At 37.8% G+C, this 19,336-nt stretch overlaps 1 protein-coding gene across 1 annotated transcript in view; it reads left to right on the top strand.

The window, feature by feature from the left end:
• Window positions 1-19,336, top strand: part of LOC118619781 (histone deacetylase 9-like) — a 234,982-nt gene that overhangs the window by 48,420 nt on the left and 167,226 nt on the right. The window contains exons 3-6 of the mRNA XM_036246496.1: window positions 7,476-7,531; window positions 7,776-7,863; window positions 13,434-13,553; window positions 13,866-13,963. Coding sequence (XP_036102389.1) covers window positions 7,476-7,531; window positions 7,776-7,863; window positions 13,434-13,553; window positions 13,866-13,963 — 362 coding nt within the window. The remainder of the gene's footprint in view (window positions 1-7,475; window positions 7,532-7,775; window positions 7,864-13,433; window positions 13,554-13,865; window positions 13,964-19,336) is intronic.

The raw sequence follows: 19,336 nt of genomic DNA, 5'->3' as shown, positions 1-19,336 counted from the left end.
TCTACGTTTCTCTCTCTCTCCCTTCCTTTCTTTAAAATCAATTTAAAAATAATTTTAAAAAACCATATCCTCAGGTGAGGATTTAGAAAAAGGAAATTCAGAAGGCAAAAATTTCAAGGAGTGGATATAGATATAAGTACATAGAATTGAGTGGTAGTTGGAAGCAAAATCAACAGGAATTGAATTAAAATGAGATGGAGGAAGGCTAGGGAGAGGGAGGCATTAAGGATAACTTGGGGTAACCAGTTCCCAACCTCAGACAGTGGATGAATTATGGTAACATGGTAAGTTAGAGAAGGCTGGGAGCAGATAAAGGGTTTGTGATCTTGTACATGTTGAATTTGAAGTGACCTTGGGATAGCCAAGTGAAGATAGTGAATATATGGGCTGATATTTTGGTCTGATGCTCAGTGGAGAGTTCATCCTGGAAATAGAAATCTGTGAAGTTTCTAATGCTAGGTGGTCACTGAATGCATGAGAGTGGTGGCATTTCCTAGGAGGTAAGGGTGGGAAGGGAAGAGAAGTCTAAGATGATGCGTTGAGTAACTTCAGTATTGAGTGAGCAGGCTAAGGTATATGAGCCTTCAAGAAAGACAGGATGTGGAAAGAGAGACAATGACACCAGGAGAGGTGGAAGTCAGAGAAGCCAATAGAAGAGAGTTTTAAAATGGAGGGTGCAGCTAATAGTGTTGAAAGCTAATGAGGAACCAGATAGGCTGCAACCATATAAATGTCATTGAAGTTAGTGACATGGAAGCCATTAGTGACCTTAATAAAACGTCTTTAGTGGACTAGTGGATGTGGAAGAGAAAGTAGAGATTGGTGACTGAGGCAGAGGTGAGGAAAAGGAGAAAAGAAAAAGCAAGGTCGATCACTCTTTCAAGAATGTTGGTTGCTAAAGGGGAAGAAAAAAAGTGTGGTAGTTCGGGGGATCAATGGGACTAAGGATGAATATATATAAAATTGTATATACATGTATATATTTGTATTATCTTGGTTAACATATTTTATTTTTGAGATGGCAGAAACTTGAGGCTATTTCATTCTTAATGAAATATATGTAAACGGGACTTTAACATATATTTCAATGGAGAAGTAGAAGGGGCTGGGATCCTAACTGCAGGTGGAGGGGTAGATACTACTGTAACAGGTGGGAAAGGGAGCAGATGGGCCCAGGGTTCAACCTGTCATCTCATTGTGCTCTACCTTCGCTCTTCCTGGGGTGGGTGAGTGCAGTGGGGTGTATTCTCGCAGAGCAGCAGTGAGGAACAAGCACACCAGCTCCATCTTCTGCTGCCGGCAGGTTTGTGGGTGTCAGGGAGGAAGGAGCTACCACCTGAGCAGGTACATCATGGGAGAAGCAGGTTGCCAGGTTTCAGCGGAGGTAAGTGGGGATTCAGAAAAGACACATCCATGGTGGGGAGTCTGCCATTTCTGAGACCACAGTGGACCGTCTGGGTGGGTCATGATGACTGAGAAAAGTTTTGTTATTGGCAAAAAGAAGATGCTTTTCAACCCCAAATCAAGCAGTTTAGCAGGATGGTGGAGGTTACTGTGGAAGATTATAGAGTGAAAGGCAGACCTTTTCTTTGTTCCAGGAATTTGGCTGTAAGAGAAAAAAAGGAAGATGGAATTCAAATTCTATTTGACTTTTTGTCCTCTATAATCTAGCTAATTACCTATGTGATTTCATTTCCATTTTGTTCCTTGACATGATCTCTATTTAGACTGATTTCCTGTACATAATATTTTTTAAAATCCTTTCTTCTGAGTCGTCGTTCATGCTTTCCCCCTGCCCAGAATACTCTCTAAATCATTTTTTCTACCTTTTTGAACACAACGCTTTCTCTAAGATGCATTAAAAGCTACCTCTCCACTTTCTTTTTGTTTTATGATTTGTGCACTATAAAATAATGTTTGTTGTAAAGCCATTTGGAAAAGATATGAAATTATAAATTTTAAAAAAGCCCATCTAATACCATTGTTATCAGTGGGGAGAGGTCCTTATCCCCACCTGCTGCTAGTGGGAGTGGGCTTGTGATATCCTGAGGAAAGGAATTTTCTGATCGAATGGGAGAATAAGATATGATAGACATCTTTATTTCTGTGGAATCAAACCCCTGAGTTTCCAAGGTCCCACTTCCCTTTGTCCCCCCAAAAAAGAAGTGGAATTGTAGGTTCAGTAGGTCTATAATCAAAGCTAGTGTCCGGAATTTTTACGCCATATCAGAGCAGTGTCCAGTCCAGCATGAGGCTAGCTTAGTTTGTATTCCCAGTTGCAGTCCATCAGTCCACTGCATGTGGAGTCCACAGTACTACGTGGCTATGGAGGGAACACAGGAGAATGCAAGAGCCAAGAGAGCCAGGAGCCAACAGCACCAAGAGGGCAAGCTCCTTTGTCTAGGGCAGCAGTTCTTAACCTGTGGGTTGCCTAAAACCACCAGAAAACACATATTTCTGATGGTCTTAGGAACCAAGACATCGCTCCTCTATCCGTCTCCAGGTAGGTCCGCCCACATGCAGATACACCCACATATGAGTATGTGAGATATCATCATACCAACCCCATCACATACACCATATACAAATACAGGTGTATGTGACAGGGCTGGTGCCATAATGTACTTATGCGGACCAGTCACACATGTGTAGAGAGCAGCTACTCTGTTAAAAGCAGCTACTGTGTTGAAAGCAGCATTGTTGGATGTAAAATGACACTTCGTGAATTATAATTACTGGGTAAATGTAAAATCATGTACTGTAAAATCATCAACTACTGCAAAAAAAATATATCTGTACCATGGGAACTTAATCTGGATGCTGATTAGTCTTTTTATATTTAGCTGTGGTTGATGTGAATACTGCCCCCTTGTGATAGTAACAGATATGTAAACACACACACACACACACACACACACACACACACACAGAATGGTAAATCATAGGAAACTTTAATGAACTATATTGACTAAACTATGCCATGTATCATCTTTTGTATTATTAAAGCTATTGTTAATATTATTTTCATTAGCAAACAATCCCATGACAATGGATCTTGTAGAGAAGAACATTAAGAAAAGAAAATCAGTGAGGATTTTTTACAGTATGGTTTTACCTCAATAATTACAGCAGGAATTGAGAAACTGCAATGTGTTATTTGTTGTGAAGTTCTATCAGCCGAATCTATGAAGCCAAACAAACTAAAACACCATTTTGATTACAAGCATCCAAGCTTTGCTGGCAAGGACACCAACTATTTTAGAAGCAAAGCTGATGGACTTGACATTGGTGGCAAGTGCCACAAACAACACGTAGCAGGCATTGAAGCTTTATATTTAGTGGCACTCAGAATGGCCGGAGCTATGAAACCTCACACCATTGCTGAGGATTTACTGTTGCCAGTGGCCAAAGACATTGTTCAAGTTATGATCAGAGACAAATTTGTTACGAAATTGAGTGCAATTCCCTTATCTAATGACACTGTCTGCAGAAGAATAGATGACATGTCTGCTGATATTCTTTATCAGGTAATCCAGGAAATTAAATCTGCTCCACTTCCAATACTTAGCATCCAGCTTGATGAATCTACAGACTTTGCAAACTGTTCACAGTTACTGGTTTACGTGAGGTATATTAATAATGGCGACTTTAAAGATACATTTCTTTTTTTGTAAACCTCTTGAAAAAACTGCATGTGATACAGTTGACACAGTTGGTTTACTTCTGAAAGAGCATGAGATCTCTTGGGGAAAGGTTTGTGGTGGTTGCACAGATGGTATTCCAGCTATGCTAGGATGTCGATCTGGATTTCAATGTTTAGTACTGAATGAGTCACCAAAAGTTATTGGAACTCACTGTATGATTTATTGGCAAATATTAGCAATGAAGATGCTGCCACAAGAGTTGCAAGAAGTAATGAAAAGCATTATAAGTTCTGTCAGTTTTGTAAAGGTGAGCACCTGAAACAGTCGACTGTTTTTGCAACTGTGCAATGAGTTGGATGTGCTGAACAATGCTCTGCTATTTCACACTGAAGTGAGATGGTTGTTGGCAGGAAAAGTTTTAAAACATGTTTTTGAGTTTGGTGATGAACTCAAAATGTTTTTTAATCAGAAAGCAAGACACAGTTCAAAGCACTTTTCGGTGATAAAAGTGAACTGCAGAAAATAGCTTACTTGGTTGACATCTTTGCCATCTTGAATGAGTTAAATTTATCACTGCAAGGACCAAATGCAGCATACCTCGATTTGTCTGAAAAGATTCTATCATTCTTAATGAAACTTCAGCTTTGGCATAAAAAATTGGATGAAAATAAAATTTACATGTTGCCTACCTTATCTGCTTTCTTTGAGGAACATGACATTGAACCAGACAAAAGGATTACGATGATAATTTCTGTGAAAGAACACTTGCACATGCTTGCAGACGAAATTTCATTGTACTTTCCAAATCTACCTGACACCCCATTTGCACTTGCCAGAAGCCCATTCACAGTCAAATTGAAGTTGTTCATGAGACAGCACAAGAGGAGTTCATTGAACTTATTAACAGTGATGCAGTGAGAACTGATTTCTCTACAATGCCAGTTACAAAATTCTGCATCAAGTGTTTGCAGTCATATCCTATTCTGTCTGAGACTGTGTTGCGCCTTCTTCTTCCATTTCCAACAACATATCTTTGTGCAACAGGGTTTTCCAGCTTATTGGTTATCAAGTCTAAATACAAAAGTAACTTGTTGTGGAAGATGATCTTCGTTGTGCTCTTGCAAAGACTGCACCGAGAATTTCTGATCTGGTGAGAAAGAAGCAATCTCAACCTTCGCATTGACATTGGCTTTTTACCCATACTGTCCCAAAATGTAGCAATGTAGTTTACTGTTGTTATATTAAGACTGCTACCGATGCTATAGCATGCTTCAAGACAAAATTTCATTTATTTGTAATTAGAAATAAATATTTCACGATATATAATTACGTATTATTTTTGTGATTAATCACTATGCTTTAATTCTATTCAGCTTGTAACAATGAAAATACATCCTGCATATCAGATATTTACATTATGATTCATAACAGTAACAAAATTACAGTTATGAAGTAGCAATGAAAATAATTTTATAGCTAGGGGTCACCACAACATGAGGAACTGTATTAAAGTGTCGCGGCATTAGGAAGGTTGAGAACCACTGGTCTAGGGAATTATGTATTCCCAAATTTTCTCAGGCTTGCTGTGGCCCCGCTCGTTCTGGCCAATGATCTCTGTTCCCAGGTTTGACTGACAGACACCTTCCCTAATCACCCAAACTTCACTGAACGCGTGTCTATCTCCCCTTTGTTGGACTTTGCTCCGGTGACCTGCAAGTAATGGGCCAGAGGTTCCCTGGGGAGTGCAAAGTTACAACATCCTGGTGAAGCTGCCCAAATGGCCATGCTTATAATGTCTGGCCTCCCCTTTTGCTCCTTTCCTATACTAATAAATAGCTAATTACAGTGGTATCACCATCACTTATATATATTATTTTTAATACTAATACTTCTAAAATTGGTATTTCTGTTCCACTAAATATTTATAATAACAAAATTTTAATGACTCCAATTTGCTGTGGTATAGATGTACCATAATTCATATAAACATTCTCTTAATATTAGTTAGATTATTCCCATTTTTGTATTGTAAATAAAACATTATCTTTTACATAAATATTTGTCTACAGTTAATTATACCTTAGAGCAAAAGTCCTTTAAGTAGATTACTTATTCTTATATTACTTATATATTCAAAGTATATATAAATATTTTTTAAAGGCTCTAGATACATAGAGGTGGGTTACTTTCCGGAAAGGCAATGAGAAGCTATCCTCCTGCAAGCAGATCTTATGAGTCTATAAGGTACAATTCCATTGCTAACTTAGTGTATTTTTAAAGATTCCACTTTCCTGGTTGGAAAATGTCTTTCCATTGGGCTTTTCATCTGCTTTTAGTATTTGATTACTGATATAAGTTGAATATTTTTTCTTACAGTTATTGGTCACTGGATGTTTTATTCTTTGTATTGTCTAGCAATGCCCTTTACCCATAAAACATAGTATTTTAAATTAAATTGTAAAAGATCATTACTTATGTTAATCTAATTATAAGATTGTTACATGCTGATTATATTGCCTTATATTTGTTATTTTCACCCTAACTGTTGGTTTCCCAGTAAAATATATTGCACCTATCTGAATCTTTACTGAATTCTCCATTTTCAGAAGGCCTTTAGTTTCTTTTGTATTTATCCTATTTATCAGAGAGAAAGTACCTTAATAACAAGAAAACGGAATATATTTATCACCATTCATATATTTATAATTTTTGTGTTATTTGACTTCTAAGTTGCTTCTGAGTTAATCATTATGTATATGCTCATCAAAATATATAAAAAATTAACTCACTGTGTGTTAATTACCATAACATTCTAGAAAAATGTGTGTATACTTAAAGCCCTAGAGAGCAGATTACTTTTCCTGATATTATCTTTGTGTTTGTACTAAGATTTCGAAAAAAAATATCCCTGGGGTATAATAAAATTATTTCAAAAATTTTAGGATTGTATATTAAAGAAACATTGTCTTTCGAGCATGTTACTTGAATCATAGTTAAGTGAAAGGCGGTGTGAACCATCTGATAAATGATTTTTTTTTTTCCACATCAAGCAACCCAACTTTTCTGAGCATGCTGGCTCTGCAAGAATTTATAGATCCCTTCCCTCGTGCTGGAGTTACCTCAGCTTTCTGTGATGCATTCCGATGCCTTAGTCTGGAGGTTCAGGCATTCCTTGATCAGGGATAGATCTGATTGCTGCTCAGCCCTGGAATTCCATATAAAATTCCAGAACGTGGGCTAGAAATTGACTGAGGGAATCCAATAAAGTTGCAAGTCTTGGCAGTCATCCAAGCTAAATTTATAGACTGGAAGAAATATGGGCTTTCCATTGTTCTCTTTTCCACCTTTCTGGGGTTTCTTTTGTGTGTATGTGAGTGTGTGCGTGCACATTTATCATTGCCCTGACACTGGAGTGGAAATAACCATTGAGGGAATCCAGCTACAGAATTTTCACTTTGGATCTTCCCTGGTTTCTCTGAACTTTGACCCAAACCTGCACCAAGAGTGACTTTCTTCTCCCTCTGTAGGATGTTGGTGTCATAAAATAAGAAGTTGTTCTTGAAAATGTATTATGCTAGGATAACAGCTGACGTGCACATTTGCCAGCTAGGTACAACCCCTAAATCCCTGGGCTCTGTGGAAGCCTTCTTTTTGAGGTCCAATCTGAGAAAACGTGGTTATTCATATTGTTTCTGTTCATAACGGGGCAAGAAAACAAGCCCTGAAGCCTCTATAGACGCCAGTCCTTTTGTATATGCCTGATGCCCGGTACATAGAGATCCAAGCAGTCATTCCATATCTGGTCATCAGAAACATTTCTTGTTCTTGCAGAATGGATTTGCTGTTGTGAGGCCCCCAGGCCATCACGCTGAAGAATCCACAGCCATGTAAGTACCAGGGACTGTTGCCCATCTCCAAGCGCCTCGGTTCCTGGCAGTCACCTGCCCCGTGCATGTCTCTGAAGCCTCTAATTGTTAGCAGATGGAATGAAAAATCTTGCGAGGTACTCCCAGAAGCAGATTTATGGCTTCAGAGATCATATAGCATTTTTAAAAATGCTCTGAACATTATTTATAATGGTTTTCCCGGCTGATTTGCTTTCTTATTTCTCTGTTCTTCTCTATTCCGCAGGGGGTTCTGCTTTTTTAATTCAGTTGCAATTACCGCCAAATACTTGAGAGACCAACTAAATATAAGCAAGATATTGATTGTAGATCTGGTATGTATTCCTGGCCAGAGCTGCATTTTCAGTGACTCTAGATAAAAGGGAGTGCATTTGTATTTCTCTGTGAGGTTGTCTTGCTTTTAGCACTTGCAAACAACTGAAGGGCGCGTTTCCTTTGAATGTGGAAACTCATTAAATTCAGGATTGCAGTTCTGAAACCATAAACATTCACGTTTCACTTTCATGGTGTTAACTGCAATTTAATGAGAAGAAGGCGCAGATCAGGGCAACTTTTATGATCCTTAAATGAATTGATACTTCCACAGTTAAAATAACCCAACAGAACCTGAATTTACTTTTCCCTACAGAATATAGACTTTAAACAGTCAGATGTGCTGGAAAGAATGCTGTTGCTTTGGTAACCAATTGGCCACTTCCCTTGGTTAGCAATCATGTTGCTTGTTGTGCAACAGTGGTATTATTAAAACAAGTCAGCATGTCATTCTTTCTGAAAAGATTTCAGATCATGTATGCCAGTTTGGGATGACTCCCGGCAGGGACCCCAGTGATTAAAAGTCAGAGTCATTAGATTGGTCTTGCATTTTAACATGATGCATTCTTACACAATAGAGTTATAATTTGTTTAACAAATGGTTTGTTTAAATGCAGATGACACTTGGCATGTTGTCTATAGTATATTCATGAATAATGAGCTGGAGATCTGCCCCATACAAAAGGACCAACCCAGGAAAGGGCGAAAGAGAGCTGACTGGTGATTTATGAGCCCCGTTTTCGGTTTGCCTCCAGTTCACGAGGAGGTGTAATAGGTTGTCTGACAAAGCATAGACAGGAAATGAACCCTGGCATCCAAAGCGAACCTGCTACATCTGCACTTAATTAATTTTTGCAGGTGATAAAAGATTTAAAGGCAAAATATGTTAAAAGTTTTTTTTGAAGTGCAAGGCTTAATAGTCTAAATCTTGTTCATATCTGCACTCGTAATTAAATCTTACATCCAGCCCTCCGATTGGGTGAAGCAGGCGCACCAGAGGGCCGAGGGCCCAAACAAAGCCACGCGGAGAAATGCTGAGTTTCAATGAAGATGAAAGGATCGGAGGCCTGATAACCCTCCCGTGTGCTGGGCAGGCATGGCAGCTTCCCGCACATTATTGTCGCCTCACTGCAGTCACTGGCGCGGAGCCACTGAAACCCCACTTTCCATCTATTTTCCAACCATCCTGAAGTTTCAGTGGAGGTCACAGTTCACCATTAAAGAAACGTGTTGAAGGCCTAGATATACAACAGCAGCAAGGTCTTAAAACTTCACGAAAAGGAGGCCATCAGTAGCCATTTTCCCATGTACATACAAAATGACATTTAAAATAATTAATAATTACTGGTTTACGTTTGTAAGAGAGTAAATTAAAAAATAACGTACCGTAAGTTCTGTTAGAAAGAGAAGTCCAAACTTGAAGGAAGGATAGCAGATGAAGACCAAAGGTTGTGTGAACATTTTTCTAAGCCTTCTCAATTTGTCAAAATTATGGGGGAAGAAAATTGGTAAACTGTTCATCCTATCCTTAAGAATATCTTACTATTGCTTTCTAAGCAGTCTCCTTTGCTACCGTTTTATGGTTCTATGAAGATAACCAATAACCATTGAGTAGCTATGAAAACATTTGTAACATCCAATCTCTAAAGTAATGAATTGTACAATAGACTTGAAAGCTAAGATGTTTAGCTTATGATACATGGGTATTTTGCACCTCGGAGGATTTGTCTCTGAAGTTTTGTTTTTGTACATTAATATAAGAATTAAAGACTGCTGGAGATAATTCTCTACGACTTATAAAATAAGTTGCTTGGTAGCTCCAAGGAGTGTCCTGTAAGATTACTGGCCTTTGATTATGAATTAGCTCCATTATCCAATCATAAAGGATACTGATTTCCCAGCAGGCTGCAGTCGAAGAGAAGTTTTTGTTTCAGATTCTCTAAATATATGAAGTTCTGTCCAAAGGGTTGCCTCTGAGATCACCACCAGCCTGCATATTCTTACTTTCAAGTCGTCCAAATTCTGCAGCTGCAGGGATACTTTGAGGAAATTCCCCTGTTCCTTCCAGCTGCCGAGAAGGAAGTTTTAAAGCGCCACGTGGCTCTGAGACATCCGTTCTCCCTGGCTGACAGGTCTGTCCCGAAAGTCAGCGAAAGAGAAGAAGTGAAGGTTCTCCAGAGGCAAAAGAACTTCACTCCTGAATAGCCAGAGTCACAGATTTTAGCTAATTAGTATGAACTAGCTCCAAAAATTCTCAGGCCAAACACAGACCAAGCTACTCTGTTGTCCAGCGGCTAGTTTCAGCATTTTTACCTGCCCAGTGAGCAGGGAGCCAGAGCTCGAATTCAGCTCCTTCGGGGGCCACAGCCCAGTTCAGGGGCGTTGCGCATTGGAGGCAGGACCATTCTGGTTGATCTGCGGAGATCATTCATTCCAGCTGTTCTTCTGGGGAGGATTCCAGAGACAGTGACACTGCGTTCAGGGTGGAACCTGTCCTAGAAGTATGACTTGCCTGCTTGACTCATGTGGCCTTTATTTAATGGGACTTCCAGTTGAAAGTAAGATGTTTTGGGCTTTCTTCAGAAAAGTCAGCTCAAACGTCACAGTTGGGGCATCTCCATTTGTCATCAAGCACCAGACTTTGACCAAAGAACTGTCTTAAGTGCCAATACCAAACAAGTATAAGTGATAACTTGAGCTGGTAGAATATATGATTTATTCAAAGCTATTTTAACATTTTAGTAAAGACATATTGGTTCTAAATCCAACACAGAATAAATGTTTGCAGCATATTTTTGAGCAGTAAAATACTGAAATGATTTTTAGCATTTCCCAGAAAATCTTATACACAAGGTCTATTTTGAGGCATTTAATGACTCAGTTAATTTCATTAGAATAGTACTTTCTCCTAATCACCAATGATTTTCTTGTATTAGTCTAGTATGTTTTATTGCCTTGGAGAAAACAATCCTCAGATCATACCTGAGGATTAAATACTTTGTATGAATATCTTGTAGCAAAGAAAGATGCAAAAGAATGTATGTATTTTCAAGGTTATATTATAAGTTGTTGACTAAAACAAAAGGCATGTTTGTTCTTATCTTTATCTCTAAATACCTTGTGAATATGAATATGGAATCAAGAATTGTCTAATTATTTTTAGAATGGGTTTGTGTATTTCAATGAAAAATGTCTGTTGAAACCTAATTATGCTGTGGGCAAGACTATTTCTTATTCAGAAATGTATTCAATAATAAGCACCCAACACAATTTTCAAGAACAAATTATTGTATATTTAAGACAAATGGTCATCCTTTATTTGACATTCTTAAGTAAACTTTTACAACATCACTAAAGAAACAAAAGTAATCAAGGCAATATATTTTTGGTTTTCAGAGTATGGATGCATTTGGGCCCAGAGAAACATTTTTCTTGCAATGCTAACTAAAAATGCTGTCATGCAGTAGAAATGCAAACATTCCTTCACTGTTGTTTTTCAAAGCATTTTGTTTGTTCATCCTCTAGGTATCCAGTAGCAATCTCAAAAGACATTGTGGCTGCAACTGTTTCATTTTTATTCACATAAAGGAAAAGTTTTGCTATCTCCTCCTTCTTTTCCTTTGAACATTCAGAAATCCAGGAATTGATATATTTTCAGTAAGCTATGTTTGTTTTCCTGATGCGTATGCCTTGAGCCAGAACAAGTTGCTAGAATTATCACATCTTCCCCCAAATTTTATGATTCCCTAATGGATTCTGGATTCATGTCCTAGATAAAAGGAAGAGAGGATTGGTATATGTTTACACTGTGGGGAGCAAAGGCAGTGCAGGCTTTCAGAACCCACCAAAGGGAGGCTTTGCTGGTGTATAGTGAGGGAGCTCTGGGTTGGAGGTTGAAACGGAGACAAGTTATATGAATTTCAATAAGGAGCAATAATGACCACACATCTCACTTCACAGGTGTGCTAAGAGGATCAAAGAGATAATGCATGTAAGTTAACAAAATATGGTTATGAGTTTGGCCTTTGGAGTAAGAAGTGGATTCAAGATGCAGTCTTGCAACTTATTCTCTGCATAGCCTTAGTAAATTATTGAAACTCTGAGTCTTAGCCTACTTGTTTTTAAGTTAGTAAAATTTTAATTTACTAATTAAAAGTGCCATAGGGATAATACTGTATACATCACATGATTGTTAAGTAAGCCATACAAGGTATTTAATGTATGCCTGATCCCAAAATTGTAGGAATCATTGTTGAAAATAGTATGATTCTTACTGATAGAATAAAGTACTGTATAAGAATATAGTTACAAGTGATCAAAAATTTTTAGAATAGAACCTGAAACACATATAGCAGTAATATAATATTGAATGCAATTATATAATTGCTCACTTTTAGTGTCATCTATTTTATTTTTGTTCAGAGGTATTAGGACAGATATTAGTTGAGGTCTTTCAGTGAAGACATTTTAAAAAATGCTATTAGTTTTATTTTTCCTATTTCTTTTATAATTCCAGCATATATCTATATCATAAAACAATTAGAATAAAGAACTGTTAATTTTTGAATAATTATAATATACAGTTGTCCAAAGAATTTTTGTCCAAAGAATTTTTATTTATTTATTAAAATGACAAGAGTTTTATTTTGTTTGTTTTGTTTTGGGGAGAGATGGGGGTGTAGGGAGAGAACAAAGGGGAAGAAGGAGGCTGGGAAGAGAGCCATGATATAACACTAAAATTAGGCAGATTGGACACGATTGCACAAAGCCCCACGCCACCTTTCTGCTTTAGACCAAATGATTTAATAGCTAATGAGCTCATGCTCCTGTGTCTTTGTCTTGCCGTCACGATTTTAGCAAAATAAAGTATGAAGTCCGTTTTGCATCTGCATCTCTTTTGAAGTGAGTCTAACTGCTGAGGGATTGCTAACTGAACTGAACGCTTCAAGAAAGCCAATTTACTCAGCTGGTTGCAAAGCCTTTGACCTTAATGGTGGGACTTGGCAAATCAATGCATACATGTATGTTTAGTGTTCTGTCAAGAATTGCAAAAATGCTCTGTAAGCCATAGATCCTTCTGCAAAATACTAGTTTGTAGTTTAAACATTAGTCTTTCTTCAGAGGCCAATGAGGCTAGTTAATTAAGCCTGAGGGGTTATGAACTGTTGGCAGTTAATAAGTCATAAAATTCCTCCATAAAACAGGATGCGAGATTCCATCACTGAAGCAAAGAGTACAAAGGGCCGGTGTATAAATATCTAATTGTACCAAAGGACTGGGCTTTCTCAATGACTGCTCATCTGGAGTCTCCAGGGCATGTTCGCTGTGGTTTCCTGATTTTTAGAAGCCAGTTTAAAAAATGAGTGCATTAAAGGGTAATTTGCCTGAAAGTTCAGGAAGTAAAGGGGGTGGTGTGGAAGCAGACTGAAGGGGAGAGAGAAAAGGGACGGAGGGAGAGGACAGAAAATGAGAAGGAGGGTGGGGTAGAAAGGCAGGGAACTCAAAATCAGAAAGGTTGTCTCCACGCAGTTAGCCGTGACTGTATTTGTCATCTGTTTTCTTTGCCCTGTAGGATGTTCACCATGGAAATGGTACACAGCAGGCCTTTTATGCTGACCCCAGCATCCTGTATATTTCACTCCATCGCTATGATGAAGGGAACTTTTTCCCTGGCAGTGGAGCCCCAAATGAGGTTCGGTTTATTTCTTTAGAGCCCCACTTTTATTTGTATCTTTCAGGTAATTGCATTGCATGATTACCCATAATTTTCTTGTCCTTTGCTGGTGTTTTAAATTACACGAGATTACTGAATCGTCCCGGGGGAGCAAGAACCAGCGCAGAACAAGTGCGTAACCCAGAGCACTGGTTGTCAAGCGAGGGTGGGCTGATTTGACGTGGTGTTTGATGTTTATTTCAAGAGCTCACATGTGTTTGTTTTCCCCTCTTCTTGCTTTCTTCCTTGTGCCCTCCTCTACCCACTGTGGTGTGGTTTTTCTCTTCCCAGGTTGGAACAGGCCTCGGAGAAGGGTACAATATAAATATCGCCTGGACAGGTGGCCTTGATCCCCCCATGGGAGATATTGAGTACCTTGAAGCCTTCAGGTTGGTACTTCTTTCTATGTAAGTGGCAAATTAGAAAACAAATGTCAATGGAAACAATTGTCAAATGTAAACCAGAAATGTGAATTTCTATCTAAGGGAAAATGGCTAAAGGAGCCTTACCTCAAAGCACCAAAAGTGGTATGGTTTGGGGACCTGAATATTGCTACAGAGCCAGTAAGGAATATATGAAAGGGGAAAAGGTACACCAAGACCTCGTGTATCCTTGGCAAATATTTTCCCCCATTCAGTGGGTTGGCTTTTGTTTGGTTGATGGTCTCCTTTGCTGTGCAAAACCTCTTTAGTTTGATGTAGTCCCATTTGTTTACTTCTTTCTTTGGTTTTCCTTGCCCGAGGATATATATCCAAAAATATTACCAAGAACGATGTCAAACAGTTTATTGCCGAAGTTTTCTTCTAGGAGTTTTAGGCGTTTGGGTCTTACATTTAAGTCTTTAATCCATTTTGAGTTTGTTCTTGTATATGGTGTAAGAAAGTGATACAGTTTTATTTTATTTTATTTTTTTACATGCGTCTGTCTGTTTCCCCACACCGTTTATTGAAGAAACTGTCTTTACCACATTGTATATACTTGCCTCCTTTGTCATAGATTAACTGATCCATATAGATATGGCTTTATTTCTGGGTTCTCTGGTCTGCGCCATTGATGAAAATGTCTGTTTTTTTGCCAGTACCAGGCTGTTTTGATTACTGTAACCTTGTGGTGTAGTTCAATATCAGGTAATGTGAAACCTCCATATTTATTCTTTCTCAAGATTGCTTTGGCTATTTGGTGTCTTTTGTGATTCCATATAAATTTTAGAATTATTTATTCTAGTTCTGTGAAAAATGCCATTGGTGTTTTGATAGGAAATTCACTGACTCTGTAGATTGCGTAGGATGGTATAGACATTTTAACGATGTTAGTTCTTCCTATCCATGAGCACGATCTATACTTCCATTTGTTTATATCTTCTTCAATATCTTATAATTTTTCAAGTATAGATCTTTTACCTCGTTGGTTTAATTTATTCCTTGTTATTTTATTATTACTAATTAAAAATATAATAAAAAATAATACAAAAATTAAAAAGAAAAATAGACCTGGTTACCTAGTTTTAGTTATATGGGTATATAGGCCAATGGCCCAGGCATGCTATCCCTACAAAAAAACAAAAACAAAAAAGAAGGAAACAAAAATATTTCATTCATTAGTTTTGGACAAGTCTGCTATTATAACATATGACATGATTTAGAATGGACATTAATTAGCATATTAAGTTCTCCGAGAAGTTCTGCACTACCTGTTTAACTCTGTTCAACAGACGTATTCCAAACTTCACTGGACTGTGGAATACGTTTGAGCATAGCACCGCCTGGCACTCTTAGTTATGAGGAGGTAGGTCACTTTTGGAACTTTGGCCTGGGTAATCTCATTCTACGGTAGAGTAGGTGACTTTCCCCTCTCATAGTAGGTATATTTTCCCTCTCACATTAAAACACCAATGAATTCAGTGGTTGTTTGCAGTTTCTCTACAAAATATAGGCAGTAAATGAAATGTGGATTCATGTATACACATTGCATTCTGCTCTTTTTCAGAGCAGAGAGCTTTTAAAATTAATTTAAGCAAGAAATACAACAAATTAAAAGCATTCTAGTGGGTATGGGTTTTATAAGAAACATTTATTCTCTGGAATTAAAAAAAAAATTAGTCCTTGGAAAGGTCTCTGTTTTAAGAAGTCAGCCTGTGTCAATATGTGTCTCACTTGTAAGATTTTCTGTTTTAACCTATTGGTAATGTATGCTTTTTAGGGGGATATTTTGTTTAATAGAAAGTAAAAGCAATTTACATAATAGGAAATTTTAGAAGCAGAATTTTTTTAAAAACTTACCACTTATAAATTCCCAAGGAGAAAATCATGTTGATGCATTTAAAACTAAAGGAAATAATAGGGCAATTTTCCAATAAGCAAAGTTTTGGTGGGTTTATGCTGTCCTGTGTATGTGCGTACTTCAATTTCTCATTTGAGGGTAATTTCTCATTTGAAAATAAGCCCAGGAAAAATGATAGAAAATTTCTATTTTCAAGAAAATACATTAAAAGTCAATATATTCAAGATACAAAGGAAAATTCTACCCATATTCCAGATTTATACTTTGGAGATAAAAAATTTACACTCATATGTATTCACTATTCATTTTTTAAAAAGCAGAAATAAGTTTATTTACTTTACAATTTGGGTTGTCCATAAAGATATTTTATGTTAATTAGCAGTAAAACTAAAAAAATATACTAAGAAACCAGTGGTTTCAATATTAAGAATTCTGTTGCCTTTATTTGCAACTTAACAAACATTGTTATTATCTTAGAGGAACTTTAATGGGATAATAGATTTTACTATTATATCACATATGATTTGTCTGTTTACCAAGTTAACCAGGTAATTTACAGGGTTCACACAGTAAGTTCTCAACCTTACAATAGCATATGATCATAGCCATTGCTCCACAGTACAGAATTCTTAGTTTTTTGGTGTTTTTTTTATCATAATACTATTAGTGGTACCATATAGCTTTGCATGAAAATGGATCATACATTCACAGCAGAGAAAGAAGCCCAAATAATTTTGATGTGGTCATATTTATCCTTCTTAACATAACTTTTGAGTCCCCAGCGTTGAAACTGAAGTGTTTCTAGCATCCTGTGGGTGCAGATGTGGGGAGGGCGAAAGTAAGCAGTGCCTTTGCTTTTTTTCTTAATGTTTTTTTCTTTTTAATCCTCACCTGAGCATACTTTTCCATTTTTGTTCAGATAGAGTGGGAGAGAGAGGAGGAAGAGAGGGAGAAAGAGAGAAACATGACCCTGACCAGGGCCGGGACGAACCGCAACCGAGGTACATGCCCTTGGCGGGAATCCAACCTGCAACTCATCGGTCCATGGGCCGACGCTCTAACCACTGAACCAAACCAGCCAGGGCTTTTTTTTGTTAATTTTTAATTATTTCTGGACTGTGATGAGTATCTTTGGAGGGGAAGCCTCTCTCTGTGAAACTACATTTATAGTGGAGTCTAAGACGGTTGCTCATTTTTCCAGCCAAGATTTATTACAAATATTGCCCTGTGATATCTGTTATGTCTATGGCAAAACAAAATTTCAGGCAAACCAAACATTGTCATGTTTGTTATAATCTTTAAAGATAATTTAAAAAATATAATGGAACACTTCAATTTGTACAGATAGCTAGTTATTTATTCCACACAGTTAATCATTCATCCTGAAATAATGGAAGGATATACTTAAGATTTTCACAAGAGTTTTCAAAATATTCAGTAATATCAAATATCTCTTATGTTCAACTAAAAAGTATTTTTAAGGTTACCATTTTACAAAATAATTATGGCTATTTTTATTGAGGTCCTACGTGCCAAGTCCTAGATTAGAAATGTTATCGACATCATGGCTAATTCTTAAGTGGTTTGTTTGAACCACAGAACGACTAATTGGAAGGGCCATGATGTGAACTCAGTTTATGGCTCTAAAATCTTTGCTCTTTTTTCATGCCACACTGCTGGTCTTCTACTGTTCACAATTCAAAAGAAACATAAGCCCTCTCCCCCTGACCTAAGTCACAGATGCCCAGTACACATCATGGCAAAGAAGAGCTGTTTAACATTGGCTGAATGAATCAGTGATAAATGAATGAGTCAGAGAAGACAGTAGAAATTATGTTGACTCTAAGAGAAGCATGGGAAACCCTTGGTATGAAGTGAGCCCAGCAAAAGTCTGAAGGAGCTACAATGAGTATGGTTTACAAAGAACTCTGAACACCCATTCATTTGCTTACAACAATGTCTGATGTCTTCTCTTCCTCTGACAAATAATTTTGCTGGATGCCTGTTAAGTTCTCTCTGTTCCATCTCTTCAAAAGATTGTTCCAGTGGTTCTGTTTTATCCATAATCTCTAAATGAGCACTGGATAGATTTTGTTTTGTTTCTCTCTAAAGATTACGTCTTTAAGAGTCCTAGAGTCCTGCAAATGTTAAAGTGGTTATCTATATAAGAACATTCAAATAGCCCCACTGGTGTGGCTCAGTTGGTTGAGTGTCGTCCCATGAACCAGGAGGTCTCTGGTTTGATTCCCAGTTGGGGCACATGCCCAGGCTTGATACCCAGTAGGGGACCTGCAGGGGGCAGCCAATCGATGTTTCTTTCTCATCAGTGTTTCTATCTCTGTCTCTCTCTCCCATCCTCTCTCTGAAATCAATTAAAAAACAAACAAACAAAACACCGAACATTTACATAGATTGCATATATAATGGGCAAGAGACAATATGTGTCTCATGCTTCTAATTAAAGAGGAAAACAGCTCTAAGAGTTTAAAAAATGAGTAGCCATTTCCAATGTAGAAATAAGAAATTAGTAGTCCTTTAAATTATGCCTATTTTACTAAAAAACTAAATGAGTGAATGAATGACAATCCTTGTGTGACTTTTTAATATAGAAAAAGAAGTACAAACTTCTTAAATTCAGAAGGTTTTGATGAAATAATAAATGGCTCATTTGGTACAAAAAGAGGTCTGGCCAAGAGAGTAGCATAGAGTTCCTTTGCTGCAAACAAATTGTGATTTAAAAAGCCATACCAGTCAGGTAAATGCCCTGCCCAGTGTGGTTCAGTGGTTTGATTTCCTGCTCAGGGCACATACCTGGGTGGGTTTCAGGGTTTTTTTTTAATCCTCACCCAAGGATATTTTCCCACTTATCTTCAGGTAGAGAGAGAGGGAGAGACAAAGAGAGAGAGAGAGAAACATTGACTGGTTGCCTCCTGCATGAGCCCAACCAGGGCCGGGGATGAACCGCACAGAGGTACATGCCCTTGGCTGGAATCGAACCCAGGACTCATTCGTCCATGGGCAAGTGCTCTACTGCTGAGCCAAACTGGCCAGGGCTGGGTTTCAAGTTTGATCCCTGGCCCTGGTTAAGGGCATATGCCAGAGGCAACCAATCAATGTGTCTCTCTCACATCAATGTCTATCTGTCTGTCTGTCTCTCTCCCCTTTTCTCCTTCCCTTCCACTCTCTCTAAAAAATATCAATGGAAAAATATCCTCCTGTGAGGATTAACAACAAAAAGTCACAGCTTGTCAAGTCTGCATGTTATAGTCTGTAGCTGCCATAATTAATATTTCTTAAAGGTGATGATTTCTAAAAGACAAAGAGCCTGCAGACATCAGCTCTTCGACGATGTTCACCTCGGGGGACACTCCGACCCAGAAGGATTCTGTTTCTCTGAGTTGTCATTATGCCAGCTCAAAAGGAGGTTTGAGGGAGTCTTCTGACCTAGAAAATAAATATCTAGTCAAAATTTTGATTGTTAT

Source organism: Molossus molossus, unplaced genomic scaffold, assembly GCF_014108415.1.
Source record: "Molossus molossus isolate mMolMol1 unplaced genomic scaffold, mMolMol1.p scaffold_m16_p_7, whole genome shotgun sequence".
In the NCBI taxonomy this organism is placed as follows: Eukaryota; Metazoa; Chordata; class Mammalia; order Chiroptera; family Molossidae; genus Molossus; species Molossus molossus.
This window is presented reverse-complemented; position numbering and strand designations above follow the sequence as displayed.